The 16614-nt window shown below is 36.3% G+C and overlaps 1 protein-coding gene across 1 annotated transcript in view; it reads left to right on the top strand.

Annotated features, from left to right (window-relative positions):
- The window catches only part of LOC149798555 (uncharacterized), a 53383-nt gene that overhangs the window by 9968 nt on the left and 26801 nt on the right, over positions 1-16614 (top strand). The window contains exons 2-4 of the mRNA XM_089957363.1: positions 1717-1766; positions 4520-8724; positions 9696-9945. Coding sequence (XP_089813489.1) covers positions 4555-8724; positions 9696-9945 — 4420 coding nt within the window. The 5' untranslated portion in view covers positions 1717-1766; positions 4520-4554. The remainder of the gene's footprint in view (positions 1-1716; positions 1767-4519; positions 8725-9695; positions 9946-16614) is intronic.

Consider the following 16614-nt stretch of genomic DNA (forward strand, 5'->3'; position numbering starts at 1 on the left):
AAAAGTTATCTGGGTGACAAGTTCTGAGGCGACTTCTACAACCAATTGGGGTGACTTCTCCATATACCCTGTGCAACAAATAGTACTAATTTATCAAAAATAGTAACATACTAATAAAGTAACATAAATTTATGGAAGTTGCTGAACAGAATTCAAGCAGAAATGTATGGTTTGATATAACATTGATCATGTACTGGAAGAACCATGTTGCTGTATGCCCTGAAATTACTGGATAAGTAGACATATAGTAAAGCAAGTTACCTTATTCATATTTGCCTTATGTGTGACAGTTTCCAGTCTGCTTAGAATGTATCACCATAGTAGTGCACTGTTCCAGTCCTGATAAGCCATGAAATAAGAAAAAGAATGAATCAGTTAATCGTCTAAGTTAATATATTATTTCAGATGAATTTGAGCACACTGAATAGCTGAGTGTTCCAGCTAGAAAGACAAATGAATTGTGACCCACCCCAGTGTTGGTTACTAGTGTGCTTATAGTGAAATTGCTTATATCATATGCAGTACACATTTCAAGTCCTGATTTACCATGATACACAATGATACAGAAATGAATGAATAAATTAATTAGAGAATTGAGTAAGTTAATCTACAAAATCCTCTTTTGCATTGGATGGATGTGAGGGCATTTAATAACTCAGTGTTCCAACTAGAAAGTAAAAGAAATTTTTACTTAGTCCTGCATCAAGTGTTGGTTGCTAGTCTGCTTATAGTTTAGCTCTATATTAACATTGACATCCCTTGACATATACAGATAAGGAAATAATTGAATTTAGGGCATTATGTAAGCTATTATACAAAAACCAATTTTGGATGGACTGGGCATGAGTACATGAATTAGCTCCGTGTTCACACCCCCTCATGCCCCACTATGCACCCATCTTCCCTCATTGGTGTGCATATCTGCCTCCTTAAATGCAAAATTAGCATTCATGGAAACAGTGTAATTTTTTGTTAAATTGCATATTTTATTTGTAGCTTTTCTGATCATCGGAAAGCTTATTGGATGGTATGTTGTCCATCAATCCTATATCCATTAGGACAAGTTTGTTATAGCTAGACCTCCTGAATTAATTAACACGGAAGATTGCCATGAAACATTGCAAATTCATTCATCCCTTTGTTTTGTTTAGCCATACTGAAATAGGTGATACTTCAGTTTCCAGTATAGGCACCACAGAGGCTATCTTGAAAAACTTATAGATACTCTTTTCAATGTATGGGCATATCAGGATGGGTTTTTTTCCTAAATCTGTTTCTGTGATGTCTGGTTGGTCTGAAGTGAACATCTGGCCTTAACATCAGCTACATCTATCATGAAAAATTGTTATTGCTACTAATCAGGAATGGATGGTCATATGAACACTGACTTTTTTACTGAAAGACTTCTTATTAAAACTGATAAACAATTAAAATAAATATGAATTAAATCAAATATACGTAACACCTTCCCTAAAGCTTTCTTTTTACCATAGGTTATTTATTATATATGAGTTTTAAGAAAAACATAAGAAGTACTGTGCTCTTGTGAATAATACTAAGTGTACATGAAATAATACATTCCTATACTCTGGGAAATTGCATCACTGCTATTAAATTGTCTTTTCCATTGATGTGCCTGATGTCAAGATTATATTCCTGTAACAACAAACTCAAACTTATGTCTTTGGTTTTTATTTTTCATGTTGCTGATGAAAGTAAGGGGGTTGTGGTCACTATACAACAATCGAGGAAGGAGCTGAACTAAGGTAAACTTCGAAATGTTGTAATGACAATATCAAAGCCAAACATTACTTCTCTATTGTTGAATAATTTCTTTGGTGCTTATTTAATTTCTTGGAAAATTAACACACAGGGTGATCAATACCGGTTTCATTCTCTTGAATCAAAACTGCTCCAAACCCCAACATCACTTGCATCAACAGACAGTTTTAAAAGATTGGCAGAAATTTGGAGCTGTAAGAACTGGCACGCTTCTAAGTATGGCTTTCAACTTGTCAAAAAAGCCTCCTGACATTTTTCAGTCCAAATGAACTTTTTTTCTCACTCAATAAATTTGTCAGGGATTCAGCAATTATAGAAAAACTGGAACAAAATTTTTGATAGTATCCGGCCATACCCCAAAATCGCATCAATTGCTTTTTATTAACAGACACGGGAAATTCAGAAATAGCCTTGACCGTAGCATCTATATGTTTAACTTGTCCATGTCTCATGATCTGTCCTAGGAAAGTTACACGTCAGAACTTGCTTTTAGATAAATTAATTGTCAGACATGCATCTGTGAGTCTGTCAAAGAATTTCCGAATAGTTGCTAAATGTTCTTTCCTGGTGTCATTGTAGATTATGACATCATCAATGTAAGCATCACAATTGTCTAAACCAGAAGTAATCATATTCATGAGGCGTTGAAATGTACTTGGCAACCCTTTCATCCCAAACAGCATTACTTTATATTGGTAAAGTCCATCTGGAGTCACGAATGCCAAAATTTCCTTTTCTCTTTCCATGAGTGGAATCTGCCAAAATCCTTTCAGAGGGTCAAATTTGGTGACATACTTGGCATTCCCAATCTTATCAATACAGTCATCAATTCTTGGTAATGGGAATGAATCTGTTTTTGTCAAACTATTCACCTTCCTATAATCAGTATAGATACAGAAAGTTTTATCTGGTTTTAGAACAAGTATGCATGATGAACTCCAGTCACTTTTACTGGGCTCTATAAAATCATTCTCTAGCAAATATTGAATTTACTTTTTCAAGTATTCCTGTTTGAGAGGGTTCATCCTGTATGGGTGTTGTATGACAGGTTTGGAATTTACAACTTCAACATCAGACTCGTGGAAAATTTTGTTTGTCCTTGTAGGAACATCAGGAAATAAGTGCTCATATTCAAATAATAACTGTTTAAGTTCATTTCTTTCTTGCTGTTGCAAATTTGAAAGTTTCTGGTCCATATCATTCATAATTTCTGAATTTTGAAGATTTGTCCAATATCAGTAGAAATTCCATCACCTAAATCTTCACTGAGTGGGACAGGTACAACTAAATTAATTGCATGTTTAACTTGGTATCTCTTTCGGTAAACTCTTTTAGCACAACTAGGCAATGTGTTGTTGAAAGATGACCGGGGATTTATTTGGTGTTTTCGAGTCTATTCAGAAATAACAAAATTTGTTTCCATCTCGATTTTCAGGCGAAAATGGCAAAAAGCTCCTGGGGTTAATGTGTTAATGGCATTATCAACAATATTGAAAAGCTTCTGAGCTAGCAAGCTATCTTTTCAAATTTTGTCAGACTCTAATAAGCAGTATTAATAGAAAAGCAGTTTAATGTGTTTTCTTGTTTTGGTAACCTGGCAATATCTGAAGGCAGATTGGCCTCATTTGCAAATTTCATGTCTGGAATTTGCCAGCAAGTTATGTACGAATTAGGCATTCAAAAATTCAGATCTGCCTATCACCCTGAGAACCAAGAGGCATTGAAAAGATTCCATCAGACTCTGAAAAATATGATTTGATCATATTGTTTTGATACGGGTAAAGATTGGGATGAAGGCATTCATTTACTGTTGTTTGCTGTTAGGGAATCAGTCCCTTTTGAACTGGTTTTTCGACACACTGTGTGTGGACCATTGAAGTTATTGAAAGAAAAACATTTTAGTGAAGATTCTGAAATTAATCTTCTTGATTATGTTTCTAAACATTGTTTTTCACTGGCTATTTGACTCACCATTGAGCAAAAGGGTAAAAGTTAGTTTATTTTTGTGCTAAACGGAGCCATTTTTTTTTGTATGGAGACCACCCTTTATTATAAATGCCCATCTTATCCTACTTTTTGCAAAGGCTCATCTGCCTGTTTGCAGTTCATACTGGTTTGCCTTAGATCTTAGACCAAATAGGTCTAAATCTGGACACAAAATCGGATTCCGACCATGTGCAAATTTTGGGTAAGAAAAGTTTGGTCCAGAAACTGTTTTTGTATCTGTATTTTGTAGTACGACTAGATATTCCAGATTATTTGGTGTCATTGTAGAGTTACAGCTGTCTACATTTCTATAATACCACCCACTTTATTGTATCATGCATGGCCATGCCGCTACAGAGCTCGGCAGTAGGCTATTATCTCCTGCCCCGTTAAGTCGTCGCTAGGGGTTAATGTTAAGCATGGATGAAGATACGATACAACAAAAAAGCCTTGAAACAGTTGTTTTCATGACATAATTAACATCATTGGTAAGAAGTATCTGCAGCCCAAATCCTTACAGCCTTGATTTCTTGGCCATTTTGTTCTTGCTTTTGTCACTTAGATGGATGTCAGCCAGGTGAGCAGGGTGAAGCCCACTTGGGCCTCATGTTTAGTTACAATTTTACGCTGTAACGTTTGTTGTGATTTTTTGGGTTGTTCAGATTTGTGCATAGTAAAATAATCATTGGACAACTTGGTTGTTTTCTATTCCTTTTTTAAACCAGAAGTTATTGTTTCTTTTTTTCTTCAGATTAAGTTACTTTGGACAGTTAGACTAGCTCTCTCATGATGTATGATATTATGAAGAAACGAAAGTCAAGAAGAACTGAGGTACCATCCAAGAAGGAAAAGTTCAAATCATTATTATTATCTTGTTTTAAATTGAAAAAGAAGAAAAAGTTGAGAAGTGAGACAAATGAAGATTATGTTAGATTAAGTAAGATTGAGCAGTCTAATCCTGGCTTTATATGCAATCTGATTCATGATTGTGATGGTTTGCAAGATACTGAGAACCCAAGCTTTGTGGGAGACACTGTAGTGTCTTTAGAAAAAAAACAGAAAAAGAAATCCTTAGCAGATCATGGCACAGCAAAGGAACTTGTGGACTGTGAAATGACTATGACATTTTCAAGTCAAGACAGTCTTCAAAACCGTGTACATTATATTAGTACATGCACAGGAACTGTATGCCCTAATGTCTCTTTTGAAATAGAACATCAATCAAAAAATGTGGAGAAAAATGTTGCAAAATGTAGCAGGACAATAGAGTATCGCAATTTTCAGCCAGAAGTTGTGGAAAAGATGAAAGGTGTGCAAAAGGTGTTTCAGTTAAACATTTGTAGACCTGAAATGTGTGAAGATGTGGATGAGAGATTTAATCAAAAACCAACTGCTGTTGTTCTACCAACAAGACATCAGACCAATACAGTTGCTGATGTATCACCACTGTTTGCAGAAAGAAATACAGTTGAACTTGATGAAAGCACTATAGATAATATCGATCATGAAACTTTAGTAAAATCTGATGAAAACGGTGCGTCACATGGTTCATTGCATTTGGAACCTGGTTCTGAGTATGAATCTGAAGACACTTTTGTAAAAGACATTTGCAGTGTACCATCCAAGTCGTTTGAACACACATTTACACATGTTTCGTATCGGCATGAGAGAGATTTTACATCTTTTGAGCAATTAAACTTGGATAGCAACCTTTTCACAACAAATGGTTCATCAAATATGAAGCCTGACCGAAGATCCCAATCTGAAGACACTATTTTTGAAGACATGGACCGGTCAAGCATTACATCACCAGGGTTCTTTGGAGACAATGGCATCAATGTCCCGTTTCTACCAGAGCGAGATAATACAGCTTTTGGGGAATGTAATTTTTGTTCATTTGACTCATCTATCTCAGCAGGACAGGAAACAATCCCAGATATGGAGGATGTTAGGAATTGTCCTAGAAATGATAATTGTTCTGAAGACCAGAAATCAAGTAATGCAGACAGAAAAGATGCTGTGGCAGGAATACAGATGTTTTGGCAAACTGCTGTTCAAGATCATAATATTCAGGATAGTTGTCATAGAGATGACCTTCAGTCCCCTCAGAAATCTGGCCCCTCTCCATGTTCCATTAAAGTTGGGACTCCTCAAGAAGGACAGAATATTCCACACCATCCCCAGATGTTCACTAAACTTGACCATGATATAAATTGTTCCAGTTCGTATAGTATGCCTGACTTGTGTACAATAAATACGACTGTAGGAAAATTAGTTCAGAAGGTAGATCACCTTCAGACAATGATTGATAGACTTTCCAAAATGGTTTTCTTGGCAGTAAGTTCTAATTCAGTAATTCCCAATAGAATGAAGAAGCAAGATCTTGTTGATGATGAGATAAAATATTATATTAAAGAGAATTTGTTCTGCTTAACTTCTCTGCCAGATAACAATTTTATCAATGCAGAATGCCGGGAACAAATGGGACACTGTAGTACTGCTTGTGTATGTCTGGCTGATAATACTGTGGACTTGGAATCTCTTCAGTACAACAGAGCAAGGGAAGTGCCCCCAGCCACAAATATTTGTATCCTTGCTGAAGATATGAACAATACAAGATCAGCCATTATGGGCCAGGAAGAGGCAATGAAAGCAAAGAAGATGCACAAGGTACCAAAAGACTTGACAAGAGGTGAACCAGCTAATCAACTAATCATGTCGATGGTGGAAAGACCAGTGTGGCACAAAGAAACAGTAAGTGATGAAATAGGCCATACATTATCCTTACAGTTAAGCTCGAGTGAAGAGAATCTCCAGCAAAACTTAAATGTAATACAAAACGTGGAGGGGAAGGCTGAGATAAGTTCATTGCAAGCAGAGTTAAACAGTATTAAGTCTTTTGCAGGAGACAGGAAGGACAAAATGGTAACTGTAGAGATGGATGATGTAGAGACACGTGGACCTGATATATTACAGTTTAAAGAGTGTGAAGAAAATGACCATAATGAAGATAAATTGAGATGTTCTTCAGAGGCCATCATGGATCATTCAATTATCATAGGACACACAAAAAGGACTTCAGCGGAAAATTCAAATAATGATACACAGTTGGAAATGACTACCAATAGCACAACACATGAAAGTACAAGAGTAGTGGACAGCAGTGGATATAGTCAAAAGGATTACACTGATTCAGGAGATGTACTTATGATGGATAGCAAGACCCCGTTTATTAACAGTGATCCAGACATGTCATGTGGAAGAGAAAGAGAATCAGTTAAAGATAAAATGTGGAATAAACTGAATCTTGAGCAAGATGAGCCTTTGGTAAGCAACAGCAGGTTGAATTTGGAAGCAGCCAACAGTTGTTCTAATGCTGACAGTGTCCATGACACTTGTCTGAACCAAAAGGAGGATGGCATAGATATAAGTAGCAGAGTCTTGAAAATTAAAGAAACTGACTGTTCCCTTAATAGTCATGCTAGTGATGTGAACTGTCCTCAGCAGGTGGACTGCAACATCAATGTCACCCCTGTCAGGACTGTTTCTCCTGTGTCTTCCTTTGAGGTGGATCCAATTATCTCGGATCCAGAGCATATCCATGATCATGACATACCAGCACAGCATGAAGAGTATCAGCATAGGCAAGTCTCAGTTGGTTATTCTTGTCGTCACTATTTACAGGATATATCAAAAGATAAATTTACAGCAGATAGCCAGTCTGTTCAGGATAGGAATCCAGAGAAGCCAGCTGCAAATGAATTTATGTCCCAATGCAAAACTCAAGAGGGTAAAGTGAAAGGGACCAAATGTATTTTAAGTACGAAGAAGTCACTAAGGTATAAATCAGGAGTCGGTGTAAGCTGCAGACTCAGTTCTTTGCAAAGGAAAAGAAGAGCCAAAAAAAGAAAGGTGAAGCTTAAGAAAAACACGGAGCTTGGCAGAAAGGTAGGTCATGCAGAAAACATTCCAGGGATTTTGAGTGATCTTAAAATTCTTCTTCACTGCCTTACTTCTTATACCCAGGATACAGCACCAAGTGGTACTTTGACCCAGGCAACAAAGATGATAAAAGGCAAAACAGATTTTGCAACAGAGCTTGGCATTGTAGTGTCAGACAAGGAAAATAGCTGCCAAGAACAACTTATTGATGATTTTCTTAGGAGTTTAATATCACCTTGGTTCATCTTCCCTACCATTAAGAATGGATTACAATCAGTGATCCTTCTTCCAACAGGCTTACAGTTGTATTTTGAAAGACTCCTAAGAGGAGCTCCTCCAGAGGAAAGAGAAAGGATGTCTTATGAGTGGCTTAGACTTCAGACATTCATCAACTACCCATCATCTGCTCCAGGCAGTGGAATAAGACTTGCAAGAGCAGGGTTTTACTACAGTGGAAGTGGCACGGTAACCGTGTGCTATGCTTGTGGAGGACAGCATAGCGGATGGAATTTTCATGATGACCCTTATGAAATTCATCGGAGAATATCACCTGACTGTCCTTTCTTGAGAGGTAATCCAACCTATCCAAATGTTCCAATTATGCAAGATGGGGAACAGAATGGCATCCACAGGGGAAGTAATACTTCAAATACACCTTCGTCACAAACTATACTGAATTCGTCATCCAGCTCAAACAGAATATCTGAGATGTCGCTTCCATCAGCCTTTCAGTCACAGAATTCAACAATCACTGAGATACAGTCATCTGCAGCAGCATTGCCTGGCATTCATAATTCACAGGAAGGAGAATCAGAACAACAGGCCTCACAGAACACCATGGCAAACGTTGAGCATTTTTTAGGAATTGGTCCTTCTTCAATAAATCAAGCAAGTTCAGCACATATTGATGAAATTCCATCAGTTATGCATCAGCCTGTTACATCAACAATATCAGTAGCTCCCAGTGGGGAATCTCTGCAAGGGCAACAACCAACAACAGCAGCATCCAATCTGGTAAGTAATAGCCTTACTCACTATGTTATAAAGAAGCTTCCTATTTTGATTCTAGGTTTTAAACTATGTAAGAGAAAGATAGTTAAACCAACAATTTAAGTACAATCTAGAATAAAATAAAGTGAAATATTTGAGACACAGTATTGTGAATTAAATTCCAGATAACCCATAATGTTATATCACATGTTCAGTTATATAGTCTGTTTTGAAAGAATTCAAATAGTTTTGAATGCCCTGGTATGACACAGTGCAGAATATCTTTGAATGAGTTCACAATAATCCCAAAGTAGTGTTACAGTATTAATTAAAATATCAATTAGCACTTTTGTAATTCTTATGAATATGTTAAATAATTCCTCTTGAACTATATATGATGTCTGCAATACAGACTCTGATCATCAATTCCCAAAGACTGGTAAAGAACAGAAATTATTTGTTTATCAGATCTCTATTTATAAACGTTTTAACTTGATTAATCATCAGAATAACCAAATGGCTGATAATGAATTTAAGCATTTTAAGTGAGTTCACTATATTAGTGGCTTGCCAATATTTGTAAAGAGTTTACTATGTATGCCAAAAGGGTATGTGAGAAAGCTTGCCAGTAGCTTCTTGTGGGTCAGTGGTTCTTCCTCCACCATTAATACTGGCCGCCATGTATAGCCAATCATGTGCTGAAAGATGGCATTAAACCCTACAACAACAACATATATGCCAAAAGTTTAATAGAGTTGATTATATTAGCGACTTTCTAATGTTTTAATGGAGTTGACCATATGAATGGCTTGCAGATATTATCTAGAAGATGCTTTGAATTTACCTAATATCTATGGTTAAAAAAAATAACATGAAGAATAAACTTAATGAGTTCAAAGGTTATTATCATTATTCTAATCCAAGTCTGCAGATAAACAATCAACAATCAATTGGTCCTAAAATATTGAGTTGCTTATATTTCTTTAATTTTCAAGACTCAACCCCAGCAGCCCACAGATGATGCAGAGAACACACAATACAGGAATCCAGGAAACTTTGTGTTGATAAAACCTGCTGGGCAAGTCGAGGATCCTGGAGTGGATCTCACACCTCAGACAATGTCAGAGCGGCCAAGGCACCCTGAGTATGCGCCGTTGTCATCTAGAGTTAATTCTTACACAGGCTGGCCAACCCGCTTAGATCAGACCCCACAGCAGATGGCGGAGGCTGGGTTCTACTATGCAGGTACATTATGGGATAACTGTTGTGGTTGTGGATGGAGAGTAACATGGAGTTGGAGTTCCAAGTCTCTCACTGAATGCTGATCAGATGGGTACATTTAGATTTTTTGTAAATGAAGCGTTGGCATTCTCCTCTTTGCCAGCTTCCTAATATGTATACACTGATGGACAAAGTCTTTGTTTGTGTCCATATTTATGGCACCTGAAACACTCAATCTGTTTGCCATGATAGCATACCTGTGTCATGTGCCCAGTTTCTCCACAGTAGAGACAACACTCTTCATTAAAGTGCCTGAAAATGGGGGCATACATGTTAATATTTCTCAGTAGTTGAGAGGTTCCTTTTCTGCTTAAATGAATTTTGTCTCTGTGGTAGAGGCTTAGGTTTACATCCTGGTTCTGAAGAAAGAAAGATGTGTATTGTGGAATGTACTGTAGGTTGACGTCTTCACATAGGTCAGTTATCAGATCATTTATTTCTTTGGCCTTAGTGTCCACACGAGGAGGTAGTCCTGATATCATTAGTTTACATGTAATTGGGCTGCAATACCTAGCAGCATACAGTAAACTTTCAGAATCTGTTCTGATTTGATTTAGTGACCTTCCCTCACAGGTATCATTTCCACCTACTAAAATAATAATTTGTTTGTAATTGGTTAGGTCACTGTTCATTATTCTGTCTGTGATGTTGTTGATTTTTGCATCTCTAAGAGTCTGTACATCTGTTTTAAAAAGTCTCCTTGGTATTATACTTTTCAAAATTGAGGAGCCAATTATTAGAGTCCTATCTTTTCTGGCTTGTGATGTTGTGTGTTGGACTCTGGATTGTATTTCAGACACATATCTTGGAGGAAGGGGTGCTGAAATTGGTGTTTCAGTTGTGTGAACTACTCGTGTTGATTTTGACACATTTATCTGAGCACTGGGAAATGCAGTTGTTGGTGAAGGTAACAGACTTGTCTGAACTGCGGGCCATGGATGTACACTTATTGCTGTTGCAGGTGTGACACATGACTGAGAGGGGGGTACTGTTGTTTGCAATGCAGGATTACTTTGGGTATCAGTTTTTATTTGCATGGTTATTTTACATTTTCTTTTGGCTGGTACTGGGATTGTCTGTGTCTGAGCATCTGATACTGTTGATATTTGGGAGTCTGTCTGAATTGCTGTTTCACATGAGGTTACTTGCTCATTAACCTTTCCCCGTGCTGATTTAATAGCATGTAACTGTTGTTTTAATTCTTCAGTTTGGGCCTCCAAGTTCCTAATTGTTTTTTGATGTACACACATGTAGAAATCATTAAGGCTTAAGCCATCACTGCTGTGGTCATGATTTATGGAGCGTGTAATTGCCTGACACTCTGGATGGGTGTTAATTTTATTGCCTGAGTCATTTAGGTCAAAGACTTGAGGAGCTGTTTCATGTTTGGTACTACATCTAGTTACTGGTGTAGATGTCAGCATATAACTGCCTTTTGCATGGGTATTCTCATCCTGTCTACATTTACAGATAATATGATCTGACCATGTGAAACTGTTCTGCCCCGTATATGTAAGACACATGTTATTTTATACAATGTAGCTGGCACAGTGTTTTTCTCTTGTGTTCTGTAGATAATACCATTTTGTACACTTGAACTGCATGAAGTCATGCAAGGTTCTGAATCCAATATCTGTTTTACAGACTCAAACTTTTGTGGATCTATATGCACAGTGATACTGTATTTATTATGTTTGACCCTCAGGAATTCTGGATAAATGTCAGCCATATTGGATAACTCCAAGTTATCATCTGCACCATTGTTTTCATTTTTATTCTGAACATGACTTTCCTGCATGGGGTTATCTGTGTGGCTCTGATCTTCAGGTATATCAGACATACTAAAGCCAGAGAATGATGTAGAAAAGGTTAAGCTGAGTGTGTTACAAAGGTAAACATATCTAATGAGATTCGATAGGGTGTGCACATCAAACTGTTTGGTGCTACAAAGGTGAACATATCTAATGAGATTTGATTGGGTGTGCACATCAAACTGTTTGGTGCTACAAAAGGTACACACATCTCTGAGACTTGTAATGTCTTGCACATATCAGTCTCTTTACTGCTATAAAGATCAGCATATTTAATTGGCACTGTCTCTGGTTAAATAATAACAAGAAAGTGTTAGGTGTCATTGTTTAAACTTGAAAAGCAAAGCTAAGCTTATGATTAAATTAGATTTTTGTTGAAAATAGAAAACCAAGCAAAGTGCCACCAAATCATTATTGTTTCTTAATAATGTTTTTCACACAGTTTGCAAACAACTTAGAGGAGGACTTATCAGTCCTTTTCATCTCTATCTTTTCCTCCTCTCACTTTCTATATATATTATTAAATTTATTTCTTGCTTTCTTTCATTGGTCAAAAAATGTCAGTTAGCTTCTTGGAGTGAAAAGCATTTTGCACCACAACATGTCATTGTTGAGAGAATCATTATTTTGTGGTTCACATCACACACTTTTGCAGGAGATCTCAATAAACAAACTTGCTGTAAACTTGAAGTCAAATTTCATCCCGATGAGACTTGGAGTTTTTGAAATTGTACCTTATCTGTAAAGTGATATGACAAAAGCTTACCATATATCTTCACTTGTAAGTTGGATCCAGCTGCAGATGGTACAGATCCAGGTCTGCAGTAGCATGATGCACTGGTGGGTCTGTGTCTGCAAAGAATTTTGGTGCGAGTCATTAGAACAAACAAGATAGTCCTAAACTTGTAGCATTATTCAATGGTGAATCAGAGACTTCTACTTAAGAGTTGTGAAATGTCGTACCAGATATATCCATCTCTCAGAATTAGCATGGATATAAAGATTATCTGGGAAATGTCGTACCAGATGTATCCATCTCTCAGAATCAGCGTGGATATAAAGATTATCGGTGAAATGTCGTACCAGATGTATCCATCTCTCAGAATCAGTGTGGATATAAAGATTATTGGTGAAATTTCGTACCAGATGTATCCATCTCTCAGAATCAGCATGGATATAAAGATTATCGGTGAAATGTCGTACCAGATGTATCCATCTCTCAGAATCAGCGTGGATATAAAGATTATCGGTGAAATGTTGTACCAGATGTATCCATCTCTCAGAATCAGCATGGATATAAAGATTATCTGGAAAATCTGCCGACAGATATGTACAAGAATATACAAGAGGACAAAGTCGGTAACAAATATATCTGTAAAAGTGCATATAACAAAAGAAACCAGTAAGTGATAACATACAAACCTTGATTCTTTTAAATTCTTGACCTAATTTAGCTCCCCTCTTCAAAGAACTTTAGTAGTATTTAAAAGTTAATATGTTTTTGGATAGATCAAATGTTAAAATGTTAAGAGAAACTAAAAAATTTGCAAAAGACTTCTGTTAGAAAACAACCCACCATATTACTTTAGTGTGTACTTTTTTTCTGAATGATAAATAATGTTTGCAGTGGCTACTGGAGACTACCAAAAGCATCCAGACAGGAATGTAATTGTTCATTACAATCTGGTTTTATCAAAGATATCCCCTCCCCCACCCAAATATTTCCCTCTTAAATTTCCTGAGAGTTAAGACTTGACACAGGCAACATATCAGGCCCCAAGTGGTCTAAAGCACTCACCGTTCCAGATCTCTGCCGTCTCACCTCTGTCTGCATGGGTTTGAGTCTTAGTCTCAGGTAATGTGGGTACGTAAGAAAGGAAGTAGTAAAGTATTATTTCACCTAATGCTGAAATTTATTTGGTGATATAAAGATAAAGTTATATTTTTGTGCAGTACATACAACAAATGTGTACGAGTTTATCCAGTTCAAGTAAGTTTTGAGATTTATTGGAGGGTACAACAAAGGTCAAATTACATCTTTGTAAATAGTTCAGAGTAAGACCATTGTCCATTTAAACTGTTATCCTAACTTATCAAGGAATGGAAGGCATATATAAACAGATAAATGCAAATTTTGGTTCTAAATGTTTTTCTTTCTGTCGTTGATTTTTCTTTTACGAGAATTAAACAATCAAATAGCCTATGGCTACTGTATACAGAATTATTCACTTGTACGCTTGAGTACATTGTTTGATGTCAACATAATGGGAAAGAAAATAGGTTATTAGTTTGCACGTAAAATTAACACATCAGCCGCAAAGAAAACTAACCATGCTGATGGCGTCTTTTGATCTAGGTTATTGGTTTGCACATAAGCATTTATCTTTGTACAGTGTAGGTGCGAACCTGCATGTGTGTACAACAAGTTTTTGTGGCCCTTTGTGGATTTTTTTTTAAAAAAATGCTACTTTAGATAATTATACAAAATGCAGTGGAACCCCACTATAACACACCTCGATTTAATGCGAATTCGGATATAACGTGGTCGTGGCGTGGCTCCTGAAATTTTGTATATTCGCACATAAAAAAAATATTTTTTTCTTCAAAGTACATGAACTAGTGTATAAATAAATTAGTATCATTATGGAGAGGAGATCGCGTATGGATTCCAATTTAATATGATTATGGCGTGGTTCCTGAAATAGGGTGTAAAACGTTTATTATCATTTTGGGGGAAGAGTTTGCATATACATTTTAATATAATATGATCGTGGCGTAGCTTCTGAAATTTAACAATATCACAGGTTCTTTAAGTGTTATGCCAAAAATAAACATTATCGGAAATGTTACTTATTACTGATCCAGTAAAAAAAAAAAAGCCACCAGCATGTTTGCTGGGCTTGGTGTTGGTATTAGACACAATTAGTTGACCATTAAATATGGTCTGCTTTATTAGCTGGAAATTGAAAGGGTATGAAATTGTACATGCGTTCAGCTTTAAAAAAATACATAAAAGTAACTTGTGACGTTTGCAGGCCTACCGCACTTAGTTCTCGGGTTTTACATGTGCATGGGGTTGGCTTATGAACTTGTTATTAATTTCCTAATTTTTATAAAAATATTTTACCGTTATGGAAAAGCAAGTTCACAAACGCAATTCGTTCTCTGCACTTTGCGCAAAAATGTTGATTATCATTTTGGGGAAGAGATCGTGTATGAAATTGAATACAATACGATATATAATATGACTGTGGCATGGTTCCTGAAATTTTAAATACATGTATGCGTATTTTTCTCGCACCTGGAAAAATACTCTTTTTAAAGTAAGAGAAATAGTCTGTAAAACGTTTATTATCATTTTGTGGAAGAATTTGCTTATGAATTCGAATATAATACAATCGTGGCTTGGCTTCTGAAATTAACAATTTCACCAGGTTCTTGAAGTGTTATGCCAAAAAAAACATTATCGGAAATGTTACTTTTTACTGATCCATGAGTAAAGCCAGTAAGTCGTCTTTATGATTGTCTTCAATTAATTCTGTATACCATCGTTGCTCAAACAATAGCTGACATGTGTTTCTTTAACTGCTTACACAACCATTCAGCAGACAAAGCGGTGGTTGATAAAAGATTCTCACAATTTAATAAACATCAAAAAACGAAAGCCCCAACATGTTTGCTGGGCTTGGCGGTGTTATTAGACGCAATTAGTTGACCAGTAAATAATTTCTGCTTTATTAGCTGGAAATTGAAAGGGTATGAAATTGTACATGCGTTCAGCTTTACATTTTTCTTTAAAAAGTGACTCGTGACCAATGCAGGCCTACTGCACTTAGTTCTCGGGTTTTACATGGGTATGGTGTTTGTTTATGAACTTGTTATTAATTTCCAATTTTTTATGAATATATTTTATCGTTATGGAAAAGCAAGTTCACAAACGCAAACCGTTCTCTGCACTTTGCACCATGAATAGCATAGTAGTTTTCACACGTTTCTTTCGATAGTCACAAAATCTGAAGTAAAAGTTACATATACGCTGAAAGCATGTGTTGATTTGTACTTATTCTGTTGTAGTCATTCAAACAAATAGGCGTACAAGCATTAATTATTGGAAATTTACAATGGATAAATGTACATGGAAACGCATATGAGGAAATTTAGCAGTAAATTTTTACAGACACCGTTCATATATCCTGTAACGTAATGAACCGTACACATGCTTCGTCTTTCTTAACCTTCATATTTTATGGATTAATTTCAAGCCCCGACGGTATGATGTCAGACGGCAAGTAAACGGTGTTGATACTATGTTTATGCTATATATTAGACATTGAATTCAGATACAATGATTAGGGGAAAAAATATTGAATATTATAAGTCTGTGTTCAATTTTTCAGTGGAATTACATGCATTATAGATGAACTGAATGCCACGACGGCACGATAGTAAACGGTCTTGATTCATCATATACCGTAGACATGAATACATGTATATGTGCCAATGAGTTGTTCTCTCAAAAAAGTAAAATACTGCAAAACCCTGCATCAACGTGACCCCGATATTAACGCAGTCCAATTTTGTGGACCCCAATTATCGCGTTACAACAGGGTTCCATTGTAGTAACATTTAACTTAAAATAAAAAATCTTAAAAATACTTTTTTGGCAATGATTTTTGCTTTTGCATGTTGATGAAGCAACTGCCTGAACTATGCTTTCTCAATTTTCAGTTACCCTTCTTTAATGCTCCCATAGGCTGAAAGAAAAAAATCATACATATATTCATGGGGTAACTATTGGAACTTGTCTGATTTTGTTTTACTT

This window comes from Sinohyriopsis cumingii, chromosome 5 (assembly GCF_028554795.1).
Source record: "Sinohyriopsis cumingii isolate HCF-2022 chromosome 5, ASM2855479v2, whole genome shotgun sequence".
NCBI classification, from domain to species: Eukaryota; Metazoa; Mollusca; class Bivalvia; order Unionida; family Unionidae; genus Sinohyriopsis; species Sinohyriopsis cumingii.